This window comes from Mobula birostris, chromosome 10 (genome assembly GCF_030028105.1).
Source record: "Mobula birostris isolate sMobBir1 chromosome 10, sMobBir1.hap1, whole genome shotgun sequence".
In the NCBI taxonomy this organism is placed as follows: domain Eukaryota; kingdom Metazoa; phylum Chordata; class Chondrichthyes; order Myliobatiformes; family Myliobatidae; genus Mobula; species Mobula birostris.
The window spans coordinates 43,438,003-43,455,422 of NC_092379.1; the positions used below are offsets into that span (position 1 = coordinate 43,438,003).

General features: G+C 43.0%; 1 protein-coding gene across 1 annotated transcript in view; it reads left to right on the forward strand.

The window, feature by feature from the left end:
- LOC140203639 (serine/threonine-protein phosphatase 2A 65 kDa regulatory subunit A beta isoform-like) overlaps nt 1-17,420 on the forward strand; it is an 85,302-nt gene that overhangs the window by 4,503 nt on the left and 63,379 nt on the right. The window contains exons 2-4 of the mRNA XM_072269686.1: nt 2,521-2,652; nt 14,245-14,335; nt 14,409-14,509. Coding sequence (XP_072125787.1) covers nt 2,521-2,652; nt 14,245-14,335; nt 14,409-14,509 — 324 coding nt within the window. The remainder of the gene's footprint in view (nt 1-2,520; nt 2,653-14,244; nt 14,336-14,408; nt 14,510-17,420) is intronic.

Below are 17,420 nucleotides of genomic sequence, written 5' to 3' on the forward strand. Positions count from 1 at the left end.
AATGACCCCCCCACTTCACCATTCCCCATTCCCATTTTGCTCCCTCACCTTATCTCCTTACCTGCCCATCACCTCCCTCTGGTGCTCTTCCCCCTTCCCTTTCTTCTACGGCCTTCTGTCCTCTCCTGTCAGATTCCGGCTTCTCCAGCACTTTCTCTTTCACCAATTTCTCAGCTCTTTACCTCACCACTCCCCATCTCCTGGTTTCTCCTCTCACCCACAACCTTGTACGTCTTCCCCCGCCTTCTTACTCTGATCTCATCTTTTTTTTTCTAGTCCTGATGAAGCATCTTGGCCCAAAACGACAACTGACTGGTTCAAGCTGACAGGAAGGTGACAGTAACTCAAATCACCTCACGTTACAACAGTGGTGTGCAGAAGAGCATCTCTAAACACACATGTCGAACCTTGAAGTGGATGGTGAAGAATACCATTTTCACAATACCAGTAATATTATTGAAAAAAAAATAACGTTGACTTGCAGTCTATGCAGAAGTAAACATCATGGTACTTGCAGCTGCCTAAATTGACATACAGAGGCAGGAAAACGTTTGGGCACCCTTGGTCAAAATTTCTGTTACTGTGAATAGTTAAGTGAGTAGAAGATGAACTGATCTCCAAAAAATCATAACGTTGAAGATGAAACATTCTTTTCAACATATTGAGCAAGATTAGTGTATTATTTTGGTTTTGTACAATTTTAGAGTGAAAAAAAGGAAAGGAGCACCATTGAAAAGTTTAGGCACCCCAAAAGATTTGAGTTCTCAGATAACTTTTACCAAGGTTTCAGACCTTAATTAGCTTGTTAGGGTTATGGCTTGTTCACAGTCATCATTAGGAAAGGCCAGGTGATGCAAATTACAAAGCTTTATAAATACCCTGACTCCTCAAACCTTGTCCCAACAATCAGCAGCCATGGACTCCTCTAAGCAGCTGCCTAGCACTCTGAAAATTAAAATAAATGATGCCCACAAAGCAGGAGAAGGCTATAAGATGATACCAAAGCGTTTTCAGATAGCCGTTTCCTCAGTTCATAACGTAATTAAGAAGTGGCAGTTCCAGGAACGGTGGAGGTCAAGTTGAGGTCTGTAAGACCAACAACACTTTCCAAGAGAGCTACTTGTAGGATTGCTAGAAAGGCAAATCAAAACCCCTGTTTGACTGCAAAAGACCTTCAGGAAGATTTAGCAGACTCTGGAGTGGTGGTGCACTGTTCTACTGTGCAGTGACACTGAACAAATATGACCTTCATGGAAGAGTCATCAGAAGAAAACTTTTCCTGCATCCTCACCACAAATTTCAGCATCAGAAGTTTGCAAAGGAATGTCTAAACAAGCCTGATGCAGTTTGGAAACAAGTCAACGATAGAATTGAGTTTTCTTCAGTTGGCGGTTCTCCTAGAAGTGCCAGGATTTGTTTTTCTCAAAGACCGTTTCTATATTTTAAAGATTCTTTGCTTCCTGCAAGGGAGGAGGTGTGAGGTTATTTGACTAACCATTAGTGGTAAGGTAATTTAGATTAGGAATCAATTAAAGCCAATTGTATGGACAACTGTGAACTTTCCCCTTATTTTTTTTGCCTCGGAGAACAATTTAGAGTGATTTCTTTTTTTTAATCCCAACTTGCCCAAAGAGGTGAATATTAATGTACTGGGATCATGAATGTCATTCTGTGTCGTTTTCTTTACTGTGTACATTGGAACAAAAAGTCTGACTCACTTTACATCGCACGCTGTCGGAGCAGTGCTGCCAGGATAATCAAGGACACGACCCACCCAGCCAACAGACTTTTCGTCCCTCTTCGCTCCAGGAGAAGGTTCAGGAGCTTGAAGAATCATACAGACAGATTTTGGAACAGCTTCTTTCCAACTGTGATGAGACTGCTGAACAGATCCTGACCCAGATCTGGGCCGTACCCTCCAAATATTTGGACCTGCCTCTCGGTTTTTTTACACTACCTTACTTCCCATTTTTCTATTTTCTAATTATGGTTTAAAATTCAAATTTTTAATATTTACTATTTTTAATATCTTTAATATTTAATATTTGTAATCAGGGAGTGTGAAGCGCAAAATCAAATATCGCTGTGATGATTGTACGTTCTAGTACCAATTGTTTGGCGACAATGAAGTATAAAGGTAAACTTGAGGGCAGGGTGAAAGTTAGAGGCAAAGTTAACGAAGTCAACGAGCTCAGCATGCATGCAGGAAGCAGTGCCAATGCAGCGAGCTCAGCATTAATTAGCTTGTTTATTTCAGCCCTTTTAAAAAAATGTGCTGGGTGTGTCCTGGCTACCGCTGCACCACTGCATGCTTCGCGGATCGGTATCGGTCCGCGGCCCGGAGGTTGGGGACCACTGCTCTACATATATTATTTCTACTTTATATAGGCTGTTGTGGTCACGCTGATATGCAACGAGTGAAAGCAACACACTGAGTCGAGCATGGTCTGGTTGAACTGTTTACTGTTTCAAACTGCGCACGCTTAAGTGCCTGCTCCCAGCATCCCCCGCTCTTCGCAGGGCGGAAGTGACGTCGGCTTTCAGGCCGAGGTCTGCCCCGCGCTCAGAGCCCTCTCGGTTGCCGCTGGCTGCAGACTCGCCCAAGACTGCTGGAGCCGGTTCGCTTCCCGTGTGGGCGAGCTGCCACACTGTGTATTTATCATATCATTCCTGCTTTTACTATATGTTAGTGTTATTTTAGGTTTATATGTTATTTGGTATGATTTGGTAGGTTATTTTTAGATCAATTTGGTTGAGGGGGTGTTTCTTGTATGGTTCTTTCAAGGGTAACATGTTTGAGATGAACATTAAACTTTGAGAGTTTGTGCCAATAGGTTGGAGCAGTTTAGTGAAATATATGGAAGGATATAATGGGACGCTTTGAAAGGGCAGGGAGGGGGCAATCCAGTGGACGGATGTGCAGACTTTAAGTTGCTGGATGTTAAACTTTTGCAAACTTCCTGACCATCTAATCTTTATTTTATCAAATCAGAAAATACTAACAGCTCAGGAACTAATCTATTGCCATTCACTTGCCCTTGTGCAGTCTGCTTCCTCAGAAGTGAGTGTACTTGCATCAAACGAAGCTGATAGGAAGAATAACTCCAGCCCTGGTTTACAGTCATGCCAAGGATCCTGCAGCTCGTCTGACGAATCTGTATCTGTGACACAATCAGGTATGAAGTTTCCAACAGCTATGTGTGAGCTTTTCAGTATTTATACTTGGTAGGTACTCACAGAATTCCATGTAAGCACAGCTAACATTACAGCTCAGTATTGATGGGACAGTCTCAGTAAATCTAGTTGCTAATGAAGGGTTGCAATTGTCCATATCAGCAGAATTGTATTCAGCTGCAAACTGTAATCTCGAGGCCTGGTCTATCACTCCTTTTGACCATTACTATCAAGCTAGGGACCAATGCCAGTTCAGTGGCGAGTATAGAAAGAAGTTTTACAAGTTGCATTGGGTGGATCTGAACTGAATAGAGCTGCTACACAGAACCATCAGCTTGTTAAATGGCAAAAGCAGCATGCAGTAAACAGATGCATCACACACAATGCTGGAGGAACTCAGCAGGCCAGACAGCATTAACGGAAAAGAGTAAGCAATCGATGTTTCAGGCCGAAAACCTTCACGACTGGAATGGAAGGAAGAAGGAGTCAGAAAAAGAAGGTAGGAGGAAGGGAAGGAAGAGATACAAGCTGGCAGGTGATAGGTGATACTGGGAGAGGTGGAGGGGTTAAAGTAAAGAGCTGGGAAGTTGATTGGTGAAAGGGGTAAAGGGTTGGAGTAGGGGGTATTTGATAGAGGACAGAGGACCATTGAAGAAGGGAAGGAGGAGGAGCACCAGTGGGAGGTGATGGGCAGGGAAGGAGATGAGGTGCGGGAGGGAAATGAATGGAGAGGAGGAGGGGCAGTTACTGGAAATTTGAGAAATCGAAGTTTGAGAAATCGATGTTTGTGCCATCAGGTTGGAGATGACCCAGACAAAAAATAAGCTGTTGCCCCTCCAACCTGAGGGTGGCCTCACAGTGACAGGAGACCATGGACTGACATATTGGAATGGGAAGTAGAGTTGGAATGGCTGGCCACCGGAAAATCCCGCTTCTTGTGGCAGATGGAGCGAAGCTGCTTGACAAAAGTCTCCCAATCTGGTCTGATCAATATATAGGAGGCAGCACCAGATACAATGTGATCCCAACAGACGCATGGGTGAAGTGTCACCTGGCGTGGAAGGGCTGTTTGAGGCCCTGAATGGTAGTGAGGAAGGAGGTGTAGGGGAAGATGTGGCCCTTGTTCCAGTTGCAAGGATAAGTGCCAGGAGGGAGATCAGTGGGGAGGGATGAGTGGACAAGGGAGTCGTGTAGGGAGTGATTCCTACGGAAAGATGTGCTTGGTGGTGGGTTCCCTTTGGAGATAGCAGAAGTTACAGAGGGTTACGTGCGGGATGCAGAGGCTTGTGTGGTGATAGGTGAGGACAAGAGGAACCCTATCCCTCGTGTGGCGGCAGGTGAAAGGGTTGAGGGTGATTTGTGCAATGTGGTTGAGGGCTGCGTTGATAGTGGAGGAAAGGAAGCCCTTTTCTTTGAAGAAGGAGGCTATCTCAGTTGTTCTGGAATGAAAAGCTTCATTGTGGGAGCAGATGCAGTGGAGATGGAGGAACTGAGGCTAGGGAATGGCAATTTTGCAAGTGATAGGGTGGGAAGATGTTTTGTCCAGAGAGCTGTGAGAGTCAGTGGGTTTGTAAAGAGTATCAGTAGATAAACTGTCTCCAAAGATGGAGACAGAGATCGAGAAAGGGGAGAGAGGTGTCAGAAACGGGCCAGTTGAGGGCAGTGTGGAAATTGGAGAAAGTTGAGGAAAATGATGAGCTCAGCATGGGTGCTGGAAGCAGGACCAATGCAGTTATCTTTGTAGCGTAGGAAGAGTTGTGGAGTGATGCCTGTTTAGGTTCGAAACATGGACTGTTCCACGACTGTTAACTCTTTTCCGTAGCTGTTGCCTGGCCTGCTGAGTTCCTTCAGCATTTTCTGGGTATTACTTTGGATTTCCTACATCTACAGATTTTCTCATCTTCAATGAAGAGTTCAGCAGTTCCCCAACCAATGGATCTGATCAAAGTTCTGCCACCCTGGTTCACACAGTCGTGATGGTGATAGGTTAGCTAACATGAGGACACTTCTCCAGTAAAGATCCCCACCTTCAATTAAACCAGAGCCTGGAATGAACTTTGTGAAACTATATTCAACTGGAAGAACTGAGTGAATGATGCATCTGTGCTTCCTCCCAAAGTCCTCACTGTTATAATGGTAGTTTTCAGCCAAATCAAAGAATGAGCGAGTAGCAGGAACAGCAATAATAATGAAAATGGGTAACCTCCGATGTGTCGTGCTTAAAGTTGCACTTCAGAACTAAATGCCTAGCATGCCAAGCATATCCAGTACAGGTCTGACAGGGTGTGGGATTAAATAGCCCGAATCAAATTGAACTCTGGAAATCAACATGAAAACTCACTGGCAAGATTTGTACCACACAAAGGAAAAGGTTTAAAAGCAGTGGTCAGTGAGTTCTAACTTTGGTTAGTGAAATGCTGCGTGTAATCTATTTTGCAGCAAGTGTTTCTCTGCCTATTGATGCAATGCTCACCATTAACTTTGATTTTTTTAAAAATCCAATTTTATATTTAAATTGTTTCCTGATGTTTCCCTGCTTGTGATCTCAATGAGTCCACAACTGTATTTGCTGTTGAGAGTGTGAGCCACGTCTCCAACGAGGCCGTGACTCTGGCCGGTCGGTGTCCAACGAGGTTGGGGCTTTATGTGCGTAATTGGTATTTTGGGGGATATCAGTATTTCTTTCCTTCCCTGTTTGCCCTTCATCTGTTGGCTTACTGGGCCAATTAAGAAGGTATTTAAGAGTCTATGGCTTTGCTCAGCTGTGTGTTAGTAGTATTCTGAGCTTTAAGAGTGCATTTAGTGCGTTATGGATCTGATTGCACTGTACAGTGACAGCTTTTGATTATAATTACAGGAGAATGGTACCAGGAGGACAATGTCAAAATCAAAATGCATTTCCTGCCACTGGAGATCTCAGGACATGTGTGATAAACAAAACAAAATGGTATGTGAGAGTTTCCATTTAATTCTTGCAGCTATTTCTGCATTGAATCAGGTGGATTTTAATTGGAAATTTAAGCTTCAAGTAGCAATAAATGAATAGAAACTAAGTAAAATTGTTAGTTGATTTCACCCTGCTGAGATATGTATTTTGAATGATAAATAATTGGTTGAATTGGAAGCTACTACTATTACAACTTTGATTTGATTGCATCCCTAACAAAGAAAGTATCTGAGCAGAGTGATATCGAGGGGAGGATTCATGCACTGAAAGATGATCTGAGGAAACATAAATCTGTTGTAAACAAATTGAAGAAAGAGCAGAAGCTTCGGAAGGAGAGATTGAAGGCACAGGAGGCCAGTCTCATTAAAGAGCTAAGGGTAAGATTATCGTCGTACCTTCTCACCTTGACTGCCCTGCCAATTTTTGATTAGGGCAATAAGAAACTTGTAAGTATATACTACTCCAAACTCAATTTGCTATCCACAATATTCATTGTTTAATTTGGAAAATTGTTGAGGAAATTAAGTAACACATAACAGTTGCTGGTGAACGTTTATGTGTGTTGCTTGAAATTCCAGCATGTGCAGATTTCCTGGTGTTTGAGGAAATTAAGTATATGATTATTCAAGGGACTTGATCTACCTTTATTCTTTTTGTTTCTGTTCCATTGCTCGAAAATCCTTTATATCACCCTCAACTCATTCTTATGGCTCTTTGAATTGCTATATTGCTTCTGACTTCCAAAAGTCTTTGAAAAGTATGCAGCATTCAATAGTGCGTTCGGTTGTCTCTCCCCAATCGCTGCTATTCTCCTGCTTTGTATCTGCTATGTTAAAGCAGCAGGAGGCAATGCTTTCTGAAAGTTTGGAGAAATCTGGATTGTTGCAGTCTTTACAATTTATTTTTTACAGCATTTAGCCAAATTGATTTGCCATCCTCTGAATATTTTCAGTTGTCAGCCTTGATTAATTTACCAACTAAAATTGGATTGATTAAGTTGAAAATGCTTTTGCTGATTTGTTGAGTTTGCAGCCACTGCCTTCGTATGCCGATGGAAAGCTGTTTCCAATATTCTGAGACATATGTGAATTTTGGACTGTACTTCATATTGGTTTCCTTCAGGTTTTTGGTGTTTTCTTAATTGTGGCTGGTTGGTGGGTGGGTGAGCTGTAAATATTTTGTGTGTAAGGTGGGGTTGGGGGTTTCGATGTTACTGTGACTGGTCTGTTTTGCAGGCGAGGGGGTCGGGGATTGTTATTGTAATTTTTTTTCCTGTGGGGGAGCAGTGTGGATTTAATGCCGTTGTCTCTGATTTTTCTGCAAGTGAGCAGGTCAGGGATTGTTATTGTTGCTGTTTTTCTCTGTGAGTCAGGGGATTGCAGATTGTTATTGTTGCTGTTTTTTTTATGTGAGTCAGGGAGTCGGGGATTGTTAATGTTTCTTTTCTTTTTCGTACTGATGGTGGGGAGAGTTGGTGTCTTTTCTTTCATCAACTCTCATGTCTTTCTGTATTTCAGGACTATCTGGAGAAGACAAGTATCAGAGTTGTACGTGCATACTTTGACAATAAAATGAACCTTTGAACATTTCACCGTTTTCTTTCTCTTGTATTACCAGTCCTGTGATGAATCGATTAAAAGGACTCCAGCAAAACCAAGCAAAGTGTCCAGTTCCACCAAACCACAAATCAAAACCCCTTCCTCCATTGCTGCTGAGAAGCCCAAGGCTAAACCACTTTCTCTACAAAGGTAATGTCACTGGGCAATACAGCCTTAGTTGGAAAAGGACTTCTCAGAATATTGGTAGTATCACTGTTTTATAAGTTAAACATAATGGGATGCCTTCTCCCCTATTGAAAGTACTTATTTTTAAATTAGGTTGCACGTGACTGTTGTTCATTTATTTAGCAGACTTCTTTAAAGAGTAGTACAGTACTTTCTACTGAGGAGGTGGAGCATGAAACAATGACAGTGACTTTTGAAATATTATTTCAGCAATTCTTTTTCTCTCTTTTTAGACACTGCTTCACCTGCTGAATATTTCTGTCATTCTCTTTACATTTCCAGCATCTGTGATATTTTGATTTCTGCTTTCAAAAAGTTTACCTAAATTTCTAGCAGGTTTTCTTTCAATAGCTGATTGTTCCATCCAGTGACATAATTCATTCAATTCTGCAGTTTAATGATAATCTATGATATTTGCTGTGCTTCTGAGACTCTGGGATTTGGCTCAGAAATGTTGTGAGTAGCTTGCTGTAACACGCACGGAATCAGGCAGAATTTGTGAAAAGAGAAGCAGTCTACAATGTCGATCTGCGATCCTGTGTCACTGCAAAATTCCAAAGACAATATGATATTTATCTGCCAAGCTCTTAAGCTCAAAATTAGTTTTCTGCTTTTTGTTTTCAGGACTGAATCTGCAAAGAGCTGGAAAGGGTGAAGGATCTAATGTGTCATTGAGTTGCATTGTTAAAAAGGGTACGTCTGCATCTCAAAATGTTCTCTCTGTAAACACCTGAGATGACACATTCCAAAAACACTTGATAACAGGAAGTCTTTTAAGTTGAAAGTTTACAAGTATAAACACTTTCAAAAATTAGTTGAACAACTAAATTGCGTTTCTGAAAATAAAACCTACCTGCTTATTTCCTCAGCCAATCTCACAGAACCATAAAAATGAATATGATGGGAATTGTATCTGTGATGGTCGAGAAAAGAGCTACCCGTTCTAATTCCACGTCCTACCTCAGGCTCTGTAGCCCAGTTGATCACAGCGCTTCAGATATTCATTTACTTTTTATATATGAGGGGAATTTACGCCTTGGAAGTATTTCAGATCCCTCTACCATCCTCTGAGTGAAAATACTTTTAATACTACTAGCAGTTTCTATGCTCCTCAGTTTTATTTTTAATCCCCCGTTCAGGAAATAAGTCCTTCTCATTTCTGCCATTTAATCCTCCCAACTGTATACATCTCAAGACTAGAAAACAACCCAAACTTATCTAATCTTTCCTCCATAGCTACAGTTTTCCAGGCTTAACAATATCTCTTGTAAGACCGACCTGGAGTCCCACAATCCAGGCTATTCACATGGTTCGGTATTGAAGGATTACTCTACCAATAGAGATGCAATGGTATTCAGAAGCCTGTCTGGTTTTATCAATGTAACAAATAATGTTGTCCTAATTTTAAAAAGAAGTAGGAAGTATTCTTCCTCGAGTTCTTGCCAATGTTTTTCTGGCAACCGACACTTAGAACATTATCTGGTCTGTCATCTCTCCATCACTTCAATCACTTACAGTTGCCTGGCCCAGATCACTTTATTTTCACTGTGGATTTAGTGTTTATACGTTTTCATCCCCTTCCAGGAAGTCCTTAATGTTCTGCTTCTTTCTAGACAACAGACCTTATCAGTTCCCCTTCATCACCATCTTTCCTCACCTGGTAGAACTAGTTCTTACTCTCAAGTTTGACTTGGGTTTCTCCCACTTTCTCCAAACTAAAGGTGTGGCCTCGGACAGTTGCATGGGCCCCAATTAAACATGCCTTTTCAGCAGTTATATGGGACAATCCATGTTTCAAGCCTTCACTAGTAACGCCTTGGCTTCCTGCATATGGCGTGCACGCAGTAGCTTCATTTCGGGTACAGTGAACCAGATGCCCGATATGTTAACTCCACCTGCTCTCCTTGCTGATATCCAGGGGCCCAAGCTTAAACCTCTCAGGCTGGGGATTGCCCTGCAGGTGATAGGGCATGGTCCTCAATTTCTCAACTCCCAGCATGCCCAGTAACTCGTAGATGAGTCTACTCTCGAAGTCCCATCCCTGGTCACTATGTATCCGTCTGGGGAAGGCCATAATGCATGAAATACTTCTCCCATAACACTTTTGCCACCATAGTCGCCTTCTGGTCCTTGGGAGGAAAAGCCTGAGCATATCCAGTGTAGTGGTCCGTGATGACTAAGACATTGGCCGTGTTGCTGGCATCGGGTTCTATAGACAGGAAATCCATACACACCAGGTCCAGGAGCCCTGCACTCTGCAGGTATGACAAAGGAGCTGCCTGCACAGGCAGTGTCTTCCAGCGTATGCAGCAAATGCACGATTTGCAATACTCTTCAACCTCCAACTTCATTCAGGGCCAGAAAAACCATAGGTCTTTTCCACCCCCAGATGTCCAGAATCATCATGAAGTGACCTCAACGCAATGCTCCGATACTTCTCAGGCAGAACCAGCTGGCAACGCCGAGGTCGGTCCGGGGCTGACGTGGCCGGTATAAAATTTGGTTCTTTAACTTCAAACGAGGCTATTCTCTCAGTAATGGAGGTACTGAAGCATGTTTTGTCTTCTCCGCCTGCGCCATATCCCCCTTTCCAAATACATGCCAAATAGTGCCAGTGCCCGGATCATCTCACCGAGCAGCTGCCACTCCTCCAGAACTCAATTCCGGCAGCTGCTTGCTCTTCAGAACAGTCAGGTTACAGTAAACTGGAGGTAGGGTGTCATCAGAAGCCCCCAAATGATCCACTGCTCGATCCGCCCTTTCCTTTTCCTCGGCCTTCACGGTGATGGCAAACTGACACATGGCCTTCACCCCAGGGGCAGGAACACTCTCCCACTCCTCGTCCATGTCCAGTCCCTCATGCACCCGTCGGGACAAAGCATCTGCATCAATGTTCCGGCTCCCCAGCCGGTACTTCAGGCTGAAATCATATACCGACAAGGCCGCCAACCATCTGTGGCATCCAGTTTCGCCAAGGTCAGGATGTAAGTGAGGGGATTGTTGTCCGTCCTCACCTCAAACTTGGCTCCAGAGAGACAGTCACTCAGCTTATCCACCGCTGCCCATTTCAACGCCACAAATTCCAACTTGTGGGTGGGAGAGTTTCTCTCAGAGGGCAACAAGCTCCAGCTGATGAACACCACAGGCCTCAACCCGGTGCCCTGATCCTGATACAACATACGGTAGTCGGGGCTCTGCAAAAGCCAGCACCGGTGTCTGGGTCAGCAACTCTTTCAGCGACTGAAAAGCCTCCTCGCATTTTGCATCTGTTGAAAGGGCTCCGATGGGTTTAGATATTCTCCAACCTCCCGTCCCCTTTTCCCTTTCCCTTTCTTCCCCAAGGGAGGGTAACCACACTGAAGCTGGTTCAAGGGGTGACTCACTTTGGCATAGCCCTTCACGGATCTCCGATACCAACCACAGAACCCCAAGAATGAGCGCAGAGTAATCACAGTCTGGGGCCTCGGCCACGTGGTCCCCAATTCTATCTAGCTATTAAGTGATTACACTTTATATCTCTTATTTTGTTGTGTGGTTAGTAGAGAAACCAAATATAAAAGACAAAGATGCCACTCTTGTTAAAGTTAACAGTTTGTGCACAAAAATCGTTGGAGCTCACGCCTCCGGTGTTCCTCCTCAATGACCTCCGCCGAAACGTTGCCAACCGCTGGACCCTCGAATTCCCGTAGACTCCATTCGGTGATCACCGAGCACTTCCCACACTCGTTCTACCTCCTCACTCGCCTCGACCGAAAAACCGCAAAAGCTCGGTTCCCAGACAAACAAGATAGAATAATGTGTCTCTCATTTGGTTAGTTCCCTGTTATCTGTAGTTAAAACCCAAATATCGCAGCTACAGACAAACTATTACATCAGCAGTTAGCATTACAGAGATGCCATTTCATTAGCCTTAGCAGTTAACATTACCAAGAACCCTACATGTGTTAGTCGGTATGTGTTCTAAGACTGGGGCTCTCAGTACATGTGTGATAAGCAAAACAAAATGGTATGTGAGAGTTTCCATTTAATTCTGGCAGATATTACTGCATTGAATCAGATGGATTTTAATTGGAAACTTAAGCTTCAGATAGCAATAAATGAATAGAAACTAAATAAAATTGTTAGTTGATTTCTCCCTGCTGAGGTGTATATCTTGAATGATAAATAATTGGTTGAATTGGAAGCTACTACCTATTATAACTTTGATTTGATTGCATCCCTAACAGAGACAGCATCTGACAAGAGATCTATTGTAGACAATTTGAAGGAAGTACATGAAAAGTATCAGAAGGAGAGATTGAAGGCACAGGAGGCCAGACTCATTAAAAAACTAGAGGTAAGATTATTGTTATACCTTCTTACCTTGACTGTCCTGCCAGTCTTTGATTAGGGAAATAAGAAAGTTCTATGTATATACTACTCCAAAATCAATTTGCTATCCACAATATTTATTGTTTAATTTGGAAAATTGTTGAAGAAATTAAGTATATGGTTATTCAAAGGACTTGATCTAGCTTTATTCGTTTTGTTTCTGTTCCATTGCTGGAAGATCCTTCATACCACCCTCAACTTATTCTTAAGGCCCTTTGCATTGCTATATTGCTTCTGACGTTCACAAGTCTTTGAAAAGTATGTAGCATTCAATAGTGCATTAGGTTGTCTCTCCCCAGTTATAAAAGACAAAGGTGCCGCTCTTATTAAAGTTATCAATTTGTGCACAAAAATTGTTGGAGCTCATGCATCTGGGGTTCTTCCATAAACGACCTCCGCAGAACCGCCGGCAACCTCCGGACCCTCGAATTCCCGTATATGCCGTCCTGTGACCACCGAGCGCTCCCCACACTTGTCCTTCCTCTTCGCTCGCCTCACCCGAAAGCCTGTGTACCAACTCAGTTTCCAAACATACAAGATAGAATAACATGTCTCCCATTGGTTAGTTCCCCATTATCTGTAGTTATAACCCAAACATCACAGCTACAGAGAAACCATTACATCAGCAGTTAGCATTACAGGGAAGATATTACATTAGCCTTAGCAGTTAACATTACAGAGAAGCCACTTTAATAGCCTTAGCAGTTAACATTACTGTGAACCATACATACATACTATTCATTATAAATTGCACATTTAGACGGAGATGCAACATAAAGATTTTTACTCGTGTGTATGAAGGATGTTGGTAATAAAGTCAATTCAATCGAGCTCGCATCCACTACTTGTGCTGGCAGCTCATTCCACACGCTCACCACCTTCTGAGTGAAGAAATTCCCCCTCATGTTCCCCTTAAACCTCTCACCTTTCACCCTTAAACCATGGCCTCTGGTTGTAGTCCCACCCAACCTCAGTGGAAAAAGTCTGCTTGCATTTACCCTAGATCCCTCATACCTCTGTCAAATCTCCTCTCAATCTTCTATGTATCAAGGAATAAGGGCCTAACCTATTCAATCTTCCCTCATAACTCAGGTCCTCCAGTCCTGGCACCATCCTTATAAATCTCCTCTGTACTCTTTCAACTTTACTGACATCTTTCCTGTGGGTCGGCAGCTGAAACTGCACACGACACTCCAAATTAGGTCTTACTACTGTCTTATAGAAATTCAACATAACATCCAAACTTACCTTGATTTACGAAGGCCAAGGTGCCAGAAGCTTTCTTCATGACCATATCTACCCATGGCACCACGTTCAGTGAATTATGGTCCTGTATTCATGGAAATGGGTGACCAAAGCAGAGGCTTGGCACCTGTAGAAGGAGAAACCTTTTACTGACTGGGCTCAGGACTTGTGCTGATGAGAATAATGTTGTGCGGTGCCCAGTGGAGTGGCCAGTGTTATTACTCAACCTCATCAACTGTACTAATGAATTATGCCTGTACTATATAGCCTACTGTATAACATGGGACTATTTTATGTCGTAGTAACGCGTTATTGAGCATGCGCTATTAGGCGCGTATTGATCTGTATATCTGTGTTCAGTTCGGGTTCCGTCAGTGAGAAAAACCCTGTTAACTTGGCTCCAGTCTCCAGCATTTTTATTTATCGTTTTATTGTGTAACCCGGCCACAAACACAACAATGCCCAAGCAAGAAATGGATTGAATCGCTAAATCGTGAGATCCAATCTTTCTATCACAACAATAACCTCACTCTGCTCTGGAAATAATGGTTTCTGCTATGGGTTTCTGTTCTGTTCGCCATTACCTGCATTTAATTGTTACAACAATTGTTACAGTGGTGTATTTTTGATTGCAGCATAGTTTAAGCAAAATATCTTTTTTTTTCCATAATTCTGTTCAGGGTTGGATGGCATTGATCAATTTCATTTCTTTCCTTTCCCCAGTTACGGTTGAACAACATAAAGCAACTGTCCACAACTGCCTTGGCCTTGGGGGTAGAGCGTACCCGGAATGAGCTGCTCCCACTTCTGACTGGTAGGTACAAAGCTGCGTGTGGTTGAGCTGCCTCTCAGAGTCGCCTTGCCACTGATTTCTCGTCTCGATGCAGACACCATTTTCGATGAAGACGAGGCACTGCTGGCATTAGCAGAGCAACTAGGGAGCTTCACGGTGCTCGTTGGCGGACCGGAGTATGTTCACTGTTTGCTGGTAAGAGCGGACGTACATTTACAAAGCACTGCACAAGACGGACACGCGGTTAATGCCATTGAAGTGGTATTACTGTCTTAATAAAGGTTAATTTCCAGAAGATGATTCTCAAAGCAGCAGGGTACCACAGGCAATGATAAAGTAAATGACTTAATAATTAGTCATAGAAAAGTTCAGCACATGTTCCCCTTAAACATTTCACCTTTCACCCTTAACCCATGACCTCTAGCTGCAGTCTCATCCAACCTCAGTGGACAATGACTGCTTGCATTTACCCTATCTAAACCCCTCATAATCTTGTCTCCTTCTGTCATATCTCTTTGCAATCTTCTATGTTCCAAGTTAAAGAAGTCCTAACATATTCAATCTTTCCCTGTAACTCAGGTCCTGTAGACCCGGCAATGTCCCTGTAATCTTTCTTTGTTATGATGGGTTGCTTGAATGAGGGGTAAATGGACACATACAGAACCCTCTCTGCTTTTATTGTTTGCAATAAAATCTTTGAGGCAGATGAGGCTTTGTGCCACCCCAACACATTTGTAGGCAGGAGAAAGTCTGCAGATGCTGGAAATCCAAAGCAACTCTCACAAAATGCTGGAGGAACTCAGCAGCTCAGGCAGCGTCTGTGGAAAAGAGTAAGCGGTCGATGTTTCTGGCCGAGACCCTTCTTCAGGACCTGGTTGAAATATTGGAGGGGTGTTTCATTGAGAATTGCTGCAGTGAAGTGTAGTTACTCTACCCCTGATCCAGGTTCACCCGCGCAGCCTGTTGGAAAATGTACGTGGACTGATACCGTCCCCCAAACACTGAAACCTCTGCTCTGTATTGACCAAATATACGTTCAACATGAGCCCAACTGGGGGAAACAAAACACAGATTTTAATGCCCGGATGCAATGGGCCTACGCATTAAATATTTATTTAAAATAACATAATTGTATTGGTTTTAAATACCCGCAATGGGGAACAAGATTCTGAAATTAAATAACGAGGGCCTCAGGCTATTACAGGGCATAGTTCAAATTAAAATGATTTTCAGTGATCAGTTCATCATAGGACAATTCGGAATTAAAATAACGAACTCAATTTATGAAACTACCAAAGCAGCTCGATCAATGAGGTCTAACCAGGATGCTGCCTGCTTTAGAGGAAGTGCTGCAACTTTATCAGACTCTGGGTAGGCCACGTCTGGAGTATTGCATGCAGTTCTGATTGTCCCACTATAGGAAAGATGTTGGGGCTTTGGAGTCGATGCAGAAGAGGTTCGCCAGAATGTTGCCTGGTTTAGAGGACATGCGATCATGAGAGCTGGATAAACTTATGTTGTTTTCTCTGAAGCGCTGGAGGCCGAGGGGAGATCTGATAGAGGTTTGTAAGACTATGAGAAGCATGTGCATGGATAAAGTAGAGAAGAGTATCTGTTTCCCTGGATTTAAATGTCTAATACCAGAGGTATGCATTGAAGGTGAGAGTGGGTAGGTAGGTTCAAGGGGGATGTGAGGGGTAAGTTTTTTTACCATCAGAGTGGTGGATGCCTGGAATACATTGACTGGTATGATGGTAGAGGCTTTTCAGAGACTTTTGGATAGGCACATGGGTATGAGAAAGATGGAGGGAGATGGACATTGTGTAGGTAGGAGGGTTCAGTTCTTGGTGGTTTTTGTTTTCTTTTTAGCTGGTTCAGCACAACATTGTGGGCCGAATGGCCTGTTTCTGTACTGTACTGTTCCGTGTTTTACTTTATTGTTTGCAGTGGTTCCAAATTAGACATTTCAGCGTCAGTATGTTGCATATAGAGTGTGTACGTTCTTTTTGTATTGATACTCCTTTCAAAACTGTTTTCTTTTTGTGTAAAATTACCTGCGAGTACAGGCAGAGAATTCTTAAAGCATTTACGTAAGGAATCCAATTCGCTCATGTGTGGATGGAGGCTGTATATAAAATATCACAAACTCTTAGCAGTGTTTCTTGAAGAACGCTGAGATGGCGTGGCTTTGTATTACAGAAAATAGCAATTCAGAAACGTTTTCTCGGAGCCCCTGTGATGCCTGCAATTCTAAACTGAAACGTGGGCACAGTTGTTGTTTGAATAGTTCTATTAAGATATAGGTGCAGAGTTAGGCTATTTGGCCCATCGATCCATTTTCCCCTCTCAGCCCCAATCTCCTGCCTTCTCCCTGTATCCTTTCATGCTGCGATTAATCAAGAGTCTTATCAATTTGTCTTTCAATCATGGCTGATCTTTTTTCCCCTCCTCTGCCCCACTCCCCAGTCTTCTCCCAGTAACCTTTGATGCCATGAACCTATCAAGAACCTATCAATCTCTGCCTTAAATATACCCAATGACTTGATCTCCACAGCCACCTGTGGCACAGAATTCCACATATTCACCACCCTCTGGCTGAAGAAATTCCTCATCATTTTCATTCTAAAAGCATATCCCTCTATTCTGGGGCTGCGTCCTCTAGCCTTAGACTCCCCTGCCATAGGAAACATCCTCTCCACATCCACTCTATTCAGACCTTCCAACATTTGATAGGTTTCAATGAGGTCTCTTCTCATTCTTCTGAACTCCAGCGAGTACAGGCCCAGAGCCATCAAACGCTCCTCACGTGACAAGCCTTCCATTCCCAGTATTATTTTGTGAATCTCCTTTAAACTCTGCACAATGTCAGCACCTCCTTTCTGAGATGAGGGGCCCAAATCTCCTCATAATACTCTAAATGATGCCTCACCAATACATTATAAAACCTTAACATTACATCCCTGCTTTTATATTCTAGTCCTCTGGAAATGACTGCTAACATTGCATTTGCCTTCCTCAGCCTGCAAGTTAACCTTTAGTGAATGCTGCACAAGGACTCCCAAGTCCCTTTGCACCTCAGATTCTTGAATTTTCTCCCAATTTAGAA